Here is a 16,113-nt window from a genome sequence, read left to right as displayed (position 1 = left end):
CAGAACAAGTTCTTTTGTCTCTACTGGAGGATGACCTGAGTACAGTGCGTTCCTATAAAGAACAGACTAAAAGAAACAAAGAAGAAAAAAGAACAAAGGATAAACAGTCTATGCATTAGAAACACTGGGACATACCACGGGTCAAAGACCAGGACTTTCTTTCTCAAGTAAAAGAGGTCATATAAATGATCTGCCATATTAAGGTAGAGAAATTCAACATCTCCTTTCTGTAGACCACTTGCCCAGCACCATCCATTTTCTTGCAAGTCTTTCAAAAACATTATTTACAGCCAACTGAAAGAGAAAGGTGGGGAGGAGAGAGACTGCAATTGGGGGGGGGGGGGGGTGATGAGAAAGCGAAGAGCTTTTGATGGGAGAAATTTAAATTAATGGATTTTCGTGGGCTTTTCGGGCTATGTGGCCATGTTCTAGAAGAGTTTGTTTCTTATAAAGAAACAAACTGTTCTAGAACATGGCCACATAGCCGGAAAAACCCACAAAAAACTATGGATGCGGACCATGAAAGCCGTTGACTTCACATTAAATTAATGGAATTTACAAAGTGACATTAATATTAGTATGTTTCAGTACACTAAACTGAAAAGGAGGGGCAGGAGGATTCTAACAGGACGTTTAAGGCATACTTGTTTTAGTGGGAACTACACTGGATTCAATCCACTTCTTAACAGATGCCATTCAGACACAGTGAGTGGACTGAAATCCACAAAAGATCATGCTAATAACAATTTCATTAGAGTAAAGGTGCACTTACACTGCTGAAATAATCCAGTTTGAGACCACTTTAACTGCCCTTGTTCACTGCTAAGAAATTCTGGGAACTGCAGTTTTGTGAGACATTTAGCATTCTCTGTCAGAGAGAGCTCTGGTGCCACAATAAACTACACTTCCCAGGATACCCTAGCATTGAGCCCTGGCAGTTAAACCGGTCTGAAGCCAGATTATTTCTGCAGTGCAGATGCAGCCTCAAAAGTTCCAATAAATTCCCACCACTACCTTTTCTTCTTTATGGAGACACTGAAATGCCATGCAAGGATACACAGGTGAGAGAAACAGAGGTGGACTTGCCTAACTAGTAACAAGGCGTATCTAAAATCCACACGCAATATCTACAGTAGTTACTTTACTACCACAAATGCTTTGGATACTTATGGGCAAGGCTTTTGTGTGCCCTGAAGCTCTCCCTATCTAAAGGCGTTCAGGGTATCTACAGCACCTCTGGGAGAACAGGGTTAGAGAGACAGGATCAAGATGCCTGGGGAACACTGGGACAGAAGGTGGAAAGACTGAAGACTCTTCAGCATTAGCATGAGATTCCTACAAAGGCAACCCAGCCAATAGTAGAAATGCTGAGAGAAGGACTACAGGAAGAAGTCTGGAAAGGGGCCATTTTGTGAGCCATGAGAGAGAAGAAGCAGGAGGAGGAAGAAAAGATGCAGGGAACCAAGTGTGGTGAAAAGGACCATCCATAAGGGCTATTATTCCCCCACAAAAAGAGGGGGAAGGAAAAGAAAGAAGACTGCAAAATCCCCCTGACAAGAGAGGTTTACAGAAGTGTTCTTGAAGAGCCTCAAATTACATACATACACACACAGTGGGCCCTTGTTATCCACTGGGATTTGGTTCCAGGATCCCCCGTAGATAACAAAATGTGTGGATGCTCAAGACCCATGAAATATAACGGCATACCATAAAATGGAAAATCAAGGCTTGCTATTTGGAATTTATAAGTCTTTTGAACATTTTCAATCTGTGGATAAAAAGTCCGTGGATAAGCAGGGCTGACCGTACACATGCGCGCACAGGGCAACAAGGGAACACCATTCACTCTGGCTCCTATGTGGACTACCTCAAAGGGCTGTTAGGGGGACTCCCAACACGAAGCCAACAAGCAGTGCTTCCTGAGCGTCCCACAGGGCAGGGCAAGATGTATGCCCTTCCTTCACTCCCTGCACACGACTTTGGGAATGAACTGATAATAATAATAATAATAATAATAATAATAACAACATCCTGTATCCTGTTGGTTGCCACCAGCTAGAGTGAACCCGCTGAAGGAAAGGACGTCTGAACAGTGCATACATAAATAGGGAAGCTCCACTCTTTCAAGGGGTCTACTTGAGTTCAGAAACAGTAACACGGCAATCCCAAAGGACCTGGTCTCCTAAAATGTAAAGATATACAGCTGAGTACTAAAGTGAGGATTGTCCAAGCCCACTGTATTCCCCATCACTGTGTATGGATGCGAGAGCTGGACAGTGAGGAAAGTGGACAGAAAGAAAATCAGTTCATTTGAGACCTGGTGTTGAGGATACCATGGACAGCCAAGAAGACAGCCAAGTGGGTCCTTGAACAGATCAAGTCACTCCCTTGAAACCAAGATGGTCAAATTGAGGCTGTTGTACTCCAGACACATCCTGAGAAAGCGTGGATCATTAGAAAACCCAACACTGCTAGGAAAGGTGGAGGGATGAAGAAAGAGAGGAAGGCCGCAAGAGGGCTGGACTCTATTGGGGAGGTCATGGCTATAATGAGAACAGCAATAGCAAGTACATTTCTATGCCACTGATCAGTGCTCTTAAGCACTCCCTGAGCAGTTTGCCCTAAGCTAACTGCCCCCAACAAACGGAGGACTCCTTTTAGCAACCTATGAAAGGATGCAAGTCTGAGTAGACCTTGGAGGCCCTGGCTGTATTGGACTCACTGCCATGTGTTTGAGAGTGAGAGGCTGCATTACAGGCATTTAACCACTGGCCAACAGGGCTCTTAATAATAATAATAATAAGAAGAAGAACAACAATAAGGGTTTCTTATTATGAATCTGCAGGCCGAAGCAGGGAAGCGGATGATAGGGAGCGCTGGAGGTGTCTCATCTTCAGGTAGCCATGAGCTGCAGATAGCACCTGCTCTGCAGAAAGGATCCAGCTTCACGCTGCTTGAACTGCCATGGCTCTCTGCTATGGAATCCTGGGAACTACAGTTTTGTGGCACATTTAGCTTTCTCTGTCAGAGAGCTTTGGAGCCACAGCAAACTACAAATCCCTGGACTCCATAGGATTATTATTACCTTAGTCTCTTACATCCTGCCTTTCTCCCAATATAGGGAGCCTAGGTCATGGGGCATATGGCAATTAGAGTAGGGAATACTTGCCCATAGGGAAACATTGGGAATACTTGCCCATAGAGAATCATTGGGGAATACTTGCCCATAGGGAATCACTGGGAATACTTGCCCATAGGGAATCATAGGAGAATCCTTGGCCATAGGGAATCCATACTTGCTCATAGAGAAGCACTGGGGGATACTGGCCCATAGGGAACCATAGGGGAATATTTGCCCATAGGGAACCATAGGGGTATCCTTGGCCATAGGGAACCTATACTTGCTCATAGAGAATCATTGTGGGCTACTGGCCCATAGGGGACCCCTTGCCCATAGGGAACCATCGGGGACCCCTTGCCCATAGGGAACCATCGGGGACCCCTTGCCCAGCGATGGCCCATTCCCACGGGCCAGTACCCCCCCCCCCGCCTGCCCCTGGGCGAGGGCCTGGGCGCCTGGCTCACCTTGAAGTATCCGCCCTCGTAGAGGGTGTTGGGGGGCCCGAAGATGGCCACCTCCCAGTTGTAGAGGTCGGACTCGTCGACCAGGGTGATGCGGAAGCCCTCCACGGGCTCCTCCTGCAGCCCCTTCAGCTCCAGCATCAGCGCCTTTTGGGAGCTGCTCACCTGCTGCTGGGCCATGGCTGAGGCGGAGGCGGCGGAGGCAGGAGAGAGGAGACGGAGGAGGAGGCGGCGGAGGCGGCGGCGGAGGAGGCGCGGGCCCCGGGCGAGCCGCGAAGGGACCGTCAGGACAGGCCAGGGCGGGAGGACGCCCCCAGCAGTCCCGCGCCCCCGCCTCCGCCGCCCCCGCCTCCTCCGCAGCAGCAGCAGCCACCGCCGCCGCCGCCCCCTCCGTCGCCGGACGCCAGCCTTGAGCCTCCCGCCTCAATACTGCTTCTCCCTCCTCGCCTCAGGCCCCGGGGCCCCGCTGCCCGAGCGACGCCGCTCCCCTGCCTCGCCCCGAGGCCCCTCAGGCGGATCCTGCCTTTCTCCCAATATAGGGAGCCTAGGTCATGGGGCATATGGCAATTAGAGTAGGGAATACTTGCCCATAGGGAAACATTGGGAATACTTGCCCATAGAGAATCATTGGGGAATACTTGCCCATAGGGAATCACTGGGAATACTTGCCCATAGGGAATCATAGGAGAATCCTTGGCCATAGGGAATCCATACTTGCTCATAGAGAAGCACTGGGGGATACTGGCCCATAGGGAACCATAGGGGAATATTTGCCCATAGGGAACCATAGGGGTATCCTTGGCCATAGGGAACCTATACTTGCTCATAGAGAATCATTGTGGGCTACTGGCCCATAGGGGACCCCTTGCCCATAGGGAACCATAGGGGACCCCTTGCCCATAGGGAACCATAGGGGACCCCTTGCCCATAGGGAACCATAAGGGACCCCTTGCCCATAGGGAACCATAGGGGACCCCTTGCCCATAGGGAACCATAGGGAACCCCTTGCCCATAGGGAACCATAGGGAACCCCTTGCCCATAGGGAACCATAGGGGACCCCTTGCCCATAGGGAACCATCGGGGACCCCTTGCCCATAGGGAACCATCGGGGACCCCTTGCCCAGCGATGGCCCATTCCCACGGGCCAGTACCCCCCCCCCCGCCTGCCCCTGGGCGAGGGCCTGGGCGCCTGGCTCACCTTGAAGTATCCGCCCTCGTAGAGGGTGTTGGGGGGCCCGAAGATGGCCACCTCCCAGTTGTAGAGGTCGGACTCGTCGACCAGGGTGATGCGGAAGCCCTCCACGGGCTCCTCCTGCAGCCCCTTCAGCTCCAGCATCAGCGCCTTTTGGGAGCTGCTCACCTGCTGCTGGGCCATGGCTGAGGCGGAGGCGGCGGAGGCAGGAGAGAGGAGACGGAGGAGGAGGCGGCGGAGGCGGCGGCGGAGGAGGCGCGGGCCCCGGGCGAGCCGCGAAGGGACCGTCAGGACAGGCCAGGGCGGGAGGACGCCCCCAGCAGTCCCGCGCCCCCGCCTCCGCCGCCCCCGCCTCCTCCGCAGCAGCAGCAGCCACCGCCGCCGCCGCCCCCTCCGTCGCCGGACGCCAGCCTTGAGCCTCCCGCCTCAATACTGCTTCTCCCTCCTCGCCTCAGGCCCCGGGGCCCCGCTGCCCGAGCGACGCCGCTCCCCTGCCTCGCCCCGAGGCCCCTCAGGCGGACGCCGTGCAGTATCCCGGCTAGGCCTCGCTCGGGCCTCGGCCTTTCCTCGACCGCGGCGCCGCTCTCCCTCTCAGCACGACGGCCGCGGCCGCCACAGCGATGCCGCCGCGGCTTCCTTTTGTGACGCTCGGGCACTGAGCGCAAGGCGCAGGCGCAAGGCCAGGCCCCGCCCCTCCCGCTCTTCCTCTCCGGAGGCCACGCCTCTCGGCCGTCACGATCCTCGGCGACCCTTCTGCGCAGGCGCCCTATTAGACCACGCCCACTCGCTTCATCCCGCGAGACCACGCCTCTAGCTCCTCTAGCCTCCCTCCATGTGCGCAGGCGCCGAATTAGGCCACGCCTACTATTATCCTCTTGTCCTCCCCCGGTAAACTCTCCCACTCAATGCGCAGGCCACGCCCACTCTCTTCCTCTTGCTCTTCACTCTTCTATCCCAGCCACGGAAGTGTCTCCACCCGCCCAATGCGCAGGCGCTGACCCAGGCCACGCCCACTTCCCCTCTCGCGAGGTCACGCCTCTCGCTTGTCGTCACCCTCATCGTCCTACCTCCAGCATGGCAACCTCTCAACGCGCAGGCGCCCGCTCAAGCCCGACCCACTTCCCTCGTGACCACGCCCTCTCGTTCATACGCTAGTCTTCACCCTCCTCTGTCCGCCACCCCTACTCTCTTCCTTGAAGAGGCCACGCCCCTCACAAACTCCACTCATCCTTCTCGGATCCCCGCCTGTTGCCATGGCAACCTCTCTCCGCCCGCTCATTGGCCCGTCGATAAAGCGTCTCTTCCCACTGATTGGCTGATAGCCCTATTCCCGCCCACATCGAGGATAGATCCCTTTTCTTAAAGGGACAGAACACATGCAAGAGGTCAAGATGGCGGATGACAACAACTGTGGATGCTCTTCTGTTGTTATGTCACAATCCCTTTTGTGAGGCAACAGAACTCTGTGACAGGAAAGGTTCAAAGCCCTTGGAAAACTACAGATCCTAAAATCCCATAATATGGAGCCATGACACCCAAAGTGGGGTCAGATGTCATCTCCCCAAAATTCCAGTTAGAACAAATCATCATCATCATCATCATCATCATCATCATCATCATCATCATCATCATCATCACATTGTCATCATCATCATCATCATCATCACATTGTCATCATCATCATCATCATCATCATCATCCCTATTATCCCACTTTCCACCTCAAAATCGGGACACTGTTTATTTATTTAGTCAGTGTGAGATATAAAAATCCACTTTCCAATTTGTTGAGCTAAAGACAAGAAGGATTTAAGAAAACAACCAAACAAATAATCAGGTGAAAGCACAATAAGCCATATTTATTAAAAATATAATCAATTCTGCAGAATAGGGTGCAATCAATCTATCAGCAAAATTAAGCAAAGAGAGAGAGCACGGGTTTACACAGATTTTGCTCCTTATTTATACAGTTCTTTATATCATCATTATTATCATCATATTTTTCATTGGCCAGATAAAGACATGTGATTAGTCTTAAGACCTCCTTTGCATGTATGTAACATCACCACCCATATCATACATCTCATGATCATTTAAATTAGTCATTATAGATTCATAGGTGTGTTCTAATATTCATAACCCCTTATTGCGCATGGTCAGTCAGATTTTGGTGTGAACTTTAAGTCACCCTTTTATGAAAAAAAGTATTCTTGTCAATTAGTGAGAATAAAACTCCCTTATCTGTTGATTTATTTCTCCCTATAACTTTGTCTTTGATGTGCAGGTGCAGACAACGGTTTCTTTCCTTTGAAACCCTTTTGTCTAATTTAATTGCTATACTGTATTTGTAATGCAAGTTTACTTTATTATTTATTTATTTATTTTCTAAACAAGACACTAGCCATCTTAATAGTCTTGATATAGCCAAGAGTAACTTATTCAATCTATGTTTTATAAAATAACTAAACTCAACATATTCTAGAATCACAAAATCATAAAATAATAGGATTGGAAGGGATCCCTAAGGTCATCCAGTCCAACCCCATTCTTCTGTCATGCAGGAACTCTCAATCAAAAACATCCCCATTTACCTATGGCCATCCAGTCCCTGTTTAAAGACCTCTAAGAAAAGTGTATCATGTTTATTTATCAAAGATATAAACCCCTTAATTCTTACAAAACAATCTATTTAATAGATAACAGTGTGTTACATATTTAATAACTTGAAGTCCAATATATTTTTATAAAGTGAGCATAATATAAAAACTTATCTAAAAACTATTTCCTTTACCAACTTATTATTTTTTTTATTCCCCTTCAATAAAAGGGCCTCAGTTGAACTTTATTCAATCCCATTAGAAATATTGATTATAATAGTATACATGTATATATGTGGTTCCATACTATCTATATATGTAATCTAATTATAGCATACAATTATATAATCCTTTCTACTCTAGTCATGTATTTCTAACTCTATTGTTAAATCCTATGTGTTTGATTCAAATCTATTTCTCTCAGTCAGCTACCTCAAAACTGGATGGTTTCTGCAGGTGTTTTTTGGGCCACACACAGAACTACAAGTGAATATAATAAATCAATATAAATCAATCAATCAATCAATCTATTAAAGCTAGCTAGTTAAAATAAATGGAAGTTACCGCTTCTTCATTTGGAAAACTGCCTGACAAAACTGCCAACTTCATCAATTAATTTTTTTATTGTTTTAAAATGTTTTGAACACTTTTATCATTTTTAAACCGTATTTTATTCTTTTAACATTGTATTATGATGATGATGATGATGATGATGAATATTTATTTGCATCCCGCTCTTTCCCCAGAACTGGGACTCAGAGCGGCTTCACAATATTAAAAGAACAATACAATTAAAAAAAAAGCTTATGATTTTTGCTTCTGTTTTAATGAATCGCTTTTGTATCTTTTTATTTATTTATTTGCTGTTTTTATAACCCGCTCTTCAGCCACAAAAGGCTTGTTTTTAATTGCACTGCTTAACAAAAAGCGGGAATCGGGATATAAATAAAATGTTGATTATTATTTTATTATGTTATTATTATGATTATTATGATTATGATTATTATGATTATTTAGAGCAGTGGTTTCCAAACTGTGCCCTTTAAGAGCTTTTGGACTCCAGCTCCCAGAATCCCAGACTATTGTCCAGCATGGCTGAGGCTTCTGGGAACTGAAGTCCAAAATAGAACCTGGGAGAAAGGATAGCATCCCTGTTAGGAAATACACCCGGAAAGTCTCAACAAGACAAAGAGAGGTAACCCTCTCATTTATTTCCTATCTCTGCGTTACAGAGCTGGAGCCTATGAGAGGCTTGCACTTCTCAACCAAACTTAGAATCATGGAATATTGGAACTTGATAGGGGGCGTGTCCAGGGAGCTCTGTCCCAATCGGAAAGCGAGGGGAGGAGCGGTAATTCCCTTTATCCAATCAGAAGGCGCGATGTACCGAACCCCGGAAGTGAGGGAGGCAGTGTCGGATTCCACGTGGTTTTGCTGGCGTTTCCCCCACGCGGAGGCAGAGAGCGGCTGGCAGAAGGTGGGCAACGGGGGATTGCTGCTGATTCAGGCCCTTCTTTGGGCTCCCCAGCAGCTGCTCATCAGAGGAGGACTCAAGCTTGGGGAAAAACTACAACTCCCAGAATCCCCCACTTCTGCTAGGGGATTGTGGGAGCTGTGGTTCAAAACTGTCATTTGATCCCCCCCCCCCCGAGTGTAGTGTGATGGTTTGAGTGTTGTTGGGAGTATGACTCTGAAGACCAGGATTCAGATCCCAGCTCAGCCATGGAAACCCACTGGAGTCACACTCTCTCAGCCTCCTCAGAGGAAGGCAATGGCAAACCCCTCTGAAGAAGTCTTGCCAAGGAAACCCCCATGAAAGGCTATCCATAAGGCAGAAAGGACTTGAAGGCACACAACAACAACAACAACAACATGCAACAGTTTAAAGAATTCAATTTAAAATTCAATTTAATTAAATGAAATGTTAAAATTAAATTAAAACTTCCAAACCCCAAACTGAGGCAGAGTGTCCCTAGATATATGGCTTCCCTTCAGCCCTATTGACTGACAGTGATATTATTAGGCAGCCATAGCAGTTAAAGTGGGCATTGCATAATTGTCGCTTACCATCTGATGTTCTTTTGTTGCCTGTTTATCGAACCATTTCCTGTATTGCTATGTATTGTATATGTATTATCCTACTTGAGAGTAAGTATTTTCCCTGGAAGAAGATTAACCATCCATTATGAAGCCAAGCCCTCCCTCCAGTCCATCTGCCTTGGTCCAGGCCTTGGAGGTAGAGAGGAATTGCTGGACCTCTTACCCTTCCCCTCCACCACTCCCTTCTCCTTTTGTGTCATGTCTTTTTAGATTGGAAGCCCGAGGGCAGGGAACCGTCTAGCTAAAAATATTGTATGTACAGCGCTGTGTAAATTTACAGCGCTTCATAAATAAAGGTTAATAATAATAATAATAATAATAATAGTGCTTTAACAGCGTAGTCTGATACTGTCCATTCTGTTGCCTCAGATGCATGGAGTTTGTAAAAATGATTGTTATGTTGTTGTTGTTGTTGTTGTGTATCTTCATGTCTTTTCTCTCTTAGGGTGAACACAACCCTTTCATGGGGTTTTCTTAACAGGTTTCATCAAATGGGGTTTGCCATTGCTATCCTTTGAGGCTGAGAGCATGGGGTTTTTCTAAGGGCACCTAGTGACATGCCATTGCTGAGCTGGGATTCAGACTTACTTTATTAGTTAACTTATGGCTAGTTAAATCTGTATGTCACCTTTCCTCCATTGAGCTCCAAGAGGCGTACATGGCTCTGCTTCTCTCGCAACGTTCCTGTAAGGCAGGTTAAGTGTCAGACCTAGGGTCACTCTCTGCATTTCATGGCTTTAATAGCGGCTTCATCGCAGATCTCACAATTCTCAATGCGGTACTTGAAGTGCTGCACCATATTGTCAGACAGTGCTGAAGCATGGCATAAATCAGAACTGAAGGAGAACATAATTTGAGCTGAACTGGCTCAGACAAGAACTAGAATATAATAGTATTGAGACAGTTAGTCTCAAAGGTGCTACAAGATCCTTTCGAATACTACAATATTCTAGTTCTTGTCTGATGAAAAGGTGGCATAAGCTTTTGTAGACCTAGAACGTCTTTCACAGTCAGTCTCAAAAGTCCTACAAGATCCCTTTGCATACGGATATTCCAGACTAAGCACAGCTATGTCTCTGAATTCTACCTAAATAAATCAGTATTTTAACTAAACTCATGCATATGTAAAGTGGCCTTAACTTGGCCCTAACCACTGATTTTAGTCACTTGGGATGTTCATGTCTTCAGCCGCAAGGATGGTTTATGCCGAAAACTGGAAGCAAGAGAAACCTTTATCACTAATAAAGGAATGGTTATTGAAATTACTGGATGTAATTGAAATGTAAACTAACTAGGATACTACTTAGAGGATTGGAGTAAACTGGCCAGACCATTTGACCCAGGAATGGGGGGAAATAGGTGGGGACTAAATGAAAAATAAATAAACAAATAAATTAGTTAAATAAACAAATAAAAATAAATTAGGAATATAACTACAGAGAACAAGAAGGATGCGTAATTTTATTAACAAAGGTAAATATGTACAGGATGACATTCATAGATAAATTTTAAATAGAGACATTTACATATAAAAGTGTTGGGGGAAAAAACCAATAAATATACAAAGGTAATCTAAATTGTATAAGATTGAGAACGATGTTACAACCAAAAGCTGTAGAAAAGGAAATAATGGCGGTGGTATGTAAGAAGATATACAGTTAGGTGGGATGTTTGGTTTGGCTTGGCTTTTGTAAAAGGTTGTTGGTGTAAAGCCTTTTGTTGAAGAGCATTCTTGGTGACCAGTAATTTCATGCAGATGTGCAAACAGCAGCCCCTGCATTCAGTAGGGAGAGTGGAGGTACAACAGGCTGGTAGAAGAACGATGGATCATATTGTCCCTCTTTGGAAGATGACAAAGAGATTTAGTTGTCAATTTGAATGCCCGCTGTGCAGAAGCCAGTATGGAAATGCAGGCTTATAAAATGAATATTGCAGGGTATTTGTGTGGGCTTGTTTACAAGGTTTATATGTTTTTTATCATCATTAACTGCAGATGCCTGAAGATGCAGGAAGAGATGAAGGCTTGGAGGGAGAGGAGGGTGATGCCAGCCTCTCCAAGGAAGAGAGGAAACCACGAGGGAAGAAAAGGCCCTCCGTCTCAGAAGGCATCTTGCAACCAGTGAAGCTGTGCAAGGCTGAGTTGTACAAACCACCCACAAATGAAGAGCTGAGCCGCCTTAAGGAGACAGAGAACCTGTTCCATTCCAATCTTCTCCGCTTGCAGGTAAGGCTGAGGGACAAAACACACTGCAGAAATAATCCAGTTTGAGACTGCTTTAACTGCCCTGTCTCAATGCTAGGGAAGCCTGGGAATTGTAGTTTATTGTGGCACCAGAGCTCCCTGACAGAGAAGGCTAAATGTCTCACAAAAGTACAGTTCTCAGAATTCCCTAACATTGAGCCAGTGCAGTTAAAGCAGTCTCAAACTGGATTATTTCTGCAGTTTGTTTTGGACCTGAGTTACAGAAACAAATAGAACAGGGCATATGTTTCCTTCTGGTGGGATTCTTGTAACTTTGAAAGGGCTTCCTTTGCTTGCCATTCACCAGCCCTGTGCCCAGCAGACAGGGTGCACTTTGCTTTTAAGGAAGGCCAGCCTGTTGTACCTGTGGGTTGCTTCCAGCCCTTTCTACCTGTTTGAACAGTCAATGAACTGCTCCATTTCAGTCAAGGAACTGCTCCATTGCTTTAAAGATCTTTCCTTTACTTTCCTGCCTGAGCACTGGCTTCTGTTTTAAACTCATCTGCCTCTCCCCATCCTGATTACATTGCTCCAAGTCTCCCATTTCAGCTCCTGTCACAAAAGCTTTGAGCTTCCAGTTCTCATGCACGATGCTTTCCACTGTTCTATACATCTCTATGATTTCCCCATTTTGTTTCACATTGCCTGGGCTGCCCTCCCTCAGCTCTCCAAGTGTATTAATCTTTTTAATGTTGCTATTTGTGGCACAACTGTATATCAGTCTCTGTCTTACGGTGGGTCTACACTGGCCACAATACTCCAAGCTGCTCTGTGAGTATTCTGGTCCTAAATTTCCCCTATTACCTGGGCACTCTGGAGCAATGCCAAGCAATTGTCTACACATGCATCTTGCTGTGCCACCTGTGTCTGCTGGCATTAGTCACTTGCACAGAGATCAGAAACGATCATCATGTCACTTCTCAGTCTTCTTTTCTCCAAGCTAATCATGCCAGCTCCTGGAGTCATTCCTCATAGGCTTAGTTTCCAGACTTTTGATCATTTTGGTCACCCTTCCAGCTTGTCAATATCCTTCTTTTAAAATCTTTGTTGATTAGTTTTTAATTGGAGTAAAAATGAAGGAGCAATAAGTTTTATGTGATGTGCCATGTCTTTTTGTCCCCTGTGCAGGTAGAGGAGCTTTTAAAAGAGGTGATGCTCAAGGAGAAGAGGAAACAGAAAATTGATTCCTTCCTCCATGAAATCAATGCTTTGCTGAGCACAATCCCAGAGGCACACGAAAGAGATGTACGTGTGAGATGTGTGCGGTTTGTGGGACCATTCTGTGCATGTTTACTTGAAAGCAAATCTCCATGGGGTTTGCTCCTTCCTAAATGTATTCAGGATTGCAGCTTTTTAATCAGTAGTTGCTTTAATCAGTTCCTGTGATGACAGTGTCTGGGGTGAACAGGCCTTAGCCAGATGGCGTCCTTCATTCTTAAACTAGACTGAAGTGCCACATTCGATAAGCAGATACAAATCTTGGACTACATATGTGTGGGAGTTGCACAGTGTAGGTTCTTTGCAGGGTCTCTAGTGATGCTATGTTTACCACTGATGGGACAATTCTGGTGTCTAAATTATTTTTCCCATAAAAGGAGAGGAATGTGGTATTTCTCTGCATCAGGAAGGAGCAAACTCCAGATATGAAATTTGGGTTGCTATTCCAGCAGCCCTACCCAGCAGAGAGAGGAGAAGAGTTATGGGAATAGCAGTTCATTAATAATATCAAGGGGTAAAGTTCCTCATTCTTTTACATGTGGGCTGCACAAATTGTGGTTCCTGCCATCGTATAAAAAACACTCCCCAAAATATCATACCAAAAGGACCATAGAGATTCTGCTCCTAGGTTTCCCCACAAGACTCTGGTTTGGATACCTCTCTGCTCTCTTTCCACCTTCAGGAATAACCCTTTTTATCTGGACAGCTCTTTGATTGTTTTTGTTCTCACTGTTATGTTTTTAATGCTTTTAAATTGTTTTAAGCTAATGTGAAGTCAAAGGCTTTCATGGCCGGCATCCATAGTTTTTTTGTGGGTTTTCAGGCTATGTGGCCATGTTCTAGAAAAGTTTATTCCTGACGATTATTATTATTATTTATTAACTTTTATTTATAAAGCGCTGTAAATTTACATGATGCTGTAGAAATGTCAGGAATAAACTTTTGTAGAACATGGCCACATAGCCAAAAAAACCTACAAAAAACTATGTTTTAAGCTACTTTTTTTAAAATAGCAGAGCCTATTTAATTGCTCCCCCCCCCCCATGTTATTATGATGCTCTTTTTAGCTGTGCTTTGTTTGTGTTATCTTTTGAGCTGCCTTGGCTCCCATAAAGATGGGATATACAGTCATCCCTCCATATCCACAGATTCTGCATCCATGGATTCAGCCATTTACGGCTTGAAAACATTTTTTAAAAATCAGAATAGCCAACCTTGGTTTTGCCATTTTTTATATAAGGGACACCATTTTATTATGCCATTGTATTTAATGGGATTTGAGTGTCTCTGGATTTTGGTATCCCTTGGAGGGTCTGAACGCAAACCCCAGTGGATACCAAGGCCCACTGTAAATTAAATAAATATATTCCAGCACTTGTGTCCATGAAAAATAACTTTTCCAAGCTCAGATAGGAGGCTTTCCCCAGATCTTTTACTCAGGGCTCTATTCTATCTGGATACCTTCAGGTTCCAACCTTCAGACCTTCAGCTATGGTCCCCCACCATGAAAATCACTGGAGCATTATTTTATCTTTCTGTCTCTTTTGCTGCTTCCTTCCAGATCACTGACCAGTCCTGGCTCCCAAAGGGGGTGAAAATCCCTCTCTTGCAGCTTCCTTTCAATGTGAAGGGCAAGTTCCGCTTCCTGCCCCCTGCAGAGGTGAAGGTGGTGGGGAGTTACCTCTTGGGCACCTGCATCAAGCCTGCGGTCAACGTGGATGTGGCTCTGACCATGCCCCGGGTGAGTGGGGCCTGCACTGATGACCAGCGATGATCAGGGTGATCTTTTTTTATATCCCAACGCAGGAAGCAAGGCAGCTTGAAACATATATTTTTTAAAAAGCATAGTTAGATATTCACAAAATACAGGAGTTAAAAAAAGGGATTAAGCTCTCAAAACATTTAAAGCCAGTTAACAACAGAAACCATGGTTTGTTTGTTTTTTAAATATATTTGTTTATTAATTTTAAAACACAGAAAAAAGAATACAATAGAAACATGTACACATATAATACAAATCTTATCAATATGCACCTCGCATTAATTCCTAATGATATTAATTACACTGTCCATGTGTATTTGGTTCCTTATCTAACATAACCTTTAATTGTCAGCTAAAATGACTTTTTGTAGTCATCTCCTTTGTTCTCAAAGCCTCTTGGCTAAACAAAATCTTAGTCTTCCTACAGTTCTTAACGTTATTTTATCTTCTCCTTTAAATTTCAAACTAAACCTATGTATGAACTATACATGATCTATTATTTAAATAGATTCAGTGATATGTAAACTCAAAACAATGTCTTGTATGAAGACATAAAACATAAACCATGGTTTGAGAGTTAGACTATGACTCTGGAGACCAGTGCTCAAATCCCAGCTTGGCCGTGGAAACCCAGTGGCTGGCCTTGGGGAAATCACATTCTTTCAACCTTGGGGGAAGACCATGGCAAACCCCTCTGAAGAAACTTGCCAAGAAACCCCATGATAGATTTGCCTTAAGGTCACCATAAGTCAAAAATGACTTGGAGACAAACAACAGTCGCAACAACAACAATAATATGAAGGGGTGCTGATAAGTTTTCAGTCTGGCCGAGAAGGGAATGACCTAGAACCATGAAATTTACATTTTAGCCCACATATTCACTTTGAAGTTGGGTTCAGTTGGCATATTTTTTCTCAAATTTCTTTAACCCTCCTCCTATCCAAATTCTGATGTTTGGTCACTGAAATACTGCTCTGCCGCTGCTATCATGTCTGAATCATTTGAAAATTTCCTTCTGCAGCCAAAGGACAGCCAAAAGGGGCCAAACGGTTAAAAAAAAAAGAACCTTAAAAAAAAGTTCTAGCAAATTATAGAAGGCCAATTTAACCTAAAAAGCAGTTCTCAAAGGCCTGCTGTAATAAAAAGGAGGGTGTCAGCATTGCTGCTCTGGGATGGATGTTCCCAGAACTTGATGGCAGCCACTGAGAAGGCCCTGTCTCCCATCTTCCCACTAAATGTAAAGTGGACCTGCCACATTCACCACAGATTTGCACTGGAGGAACTAGAGATTCCTAGAGAGGTGTTCTCTCAGGTAAAAACATAGTGGTTTTGTTATTTGCAGTTTTTCCAGATTCACGAGGGTCCTGTGCCCCTGTGAATTTGGAGAGATGAGAGAGAGTATGGTCTTTCAGATAACCTG

At 45.1% G+C, this 16,113-nt stretch overlaps 2 protein-coding genes across 2 annotated transcripts in view; one reads left to right on the top strand and one right to left on the bottom strand.

Annotated features, from left to right (window-relative positions):
- Positions 1–3,915, bottom strand: part of LOC149324244 (ubiquitin-conjugating enzyme E2 R2-like) — a 102,552-nt gene extending 98,637 nt beyond the window's left edge. Inside the window, exon 1 of the mRNA XM_089498000.1 lies at positions 3,586–3,915. Coding sequence (XP_089354126.1) covers positions 3,586–3,762 — 177 coding nt within the window. The 5' untranslated portion in view covers positions 3,763–3,915. The remainder of the gene's footprint in view (positions 1–3,585) is intronic.
- A 4,878-nt stretch (positions 3,916–8,793) lies between these two features.
- The window catches only part of LOC149324243 (nucleolar protein 6-like), an 86,629-nt gene continuing 79,309 nt past the window's right edge, over positions 8,794–16,113 (top strand). The window contains exons 1-4 of the mRNA XM_089497999.1: positions 8,794–8,848; positions 11,465–11,695; positions 12,842–12,958; positions 14,493–14,672. Of these exons, the coding sequence (XP_089354125.1) occupies positions 11,465–11,695; positions 12,842–12,958; positions 14,493–14,672 (528 nt within the window). The 5' untranslated portion in view covers positions 8,794–8,848. The remainder of the gene's footprint in view (positions 8,849–11,464; positions 11,696–12,841; positions 12,959–14,492; positions 14,673–16,113) is intronic.

The sequence above is a fragment of the Sceloporus occidentalis genome, unplaced genomic scaffold (genome assembly GCF_023333645.1).
Source record: "Sceloporus occidentalis isolate IW3139 unplaced genomic scaffold, rSceOcc1.0.p SCAF_1, whole genome shotgun sequence".
Taxonomy (NCBI): domain Eukaryota; kingdom Metazoa; phylum Chordata; class Lepidosauria; order Squamata; family Phrynosomatidae; genus Sceloporus; species Sceloporus occidentalis.
This window is presented reverse-complemented; position numbering and strand designations above follow the sequence as displayed.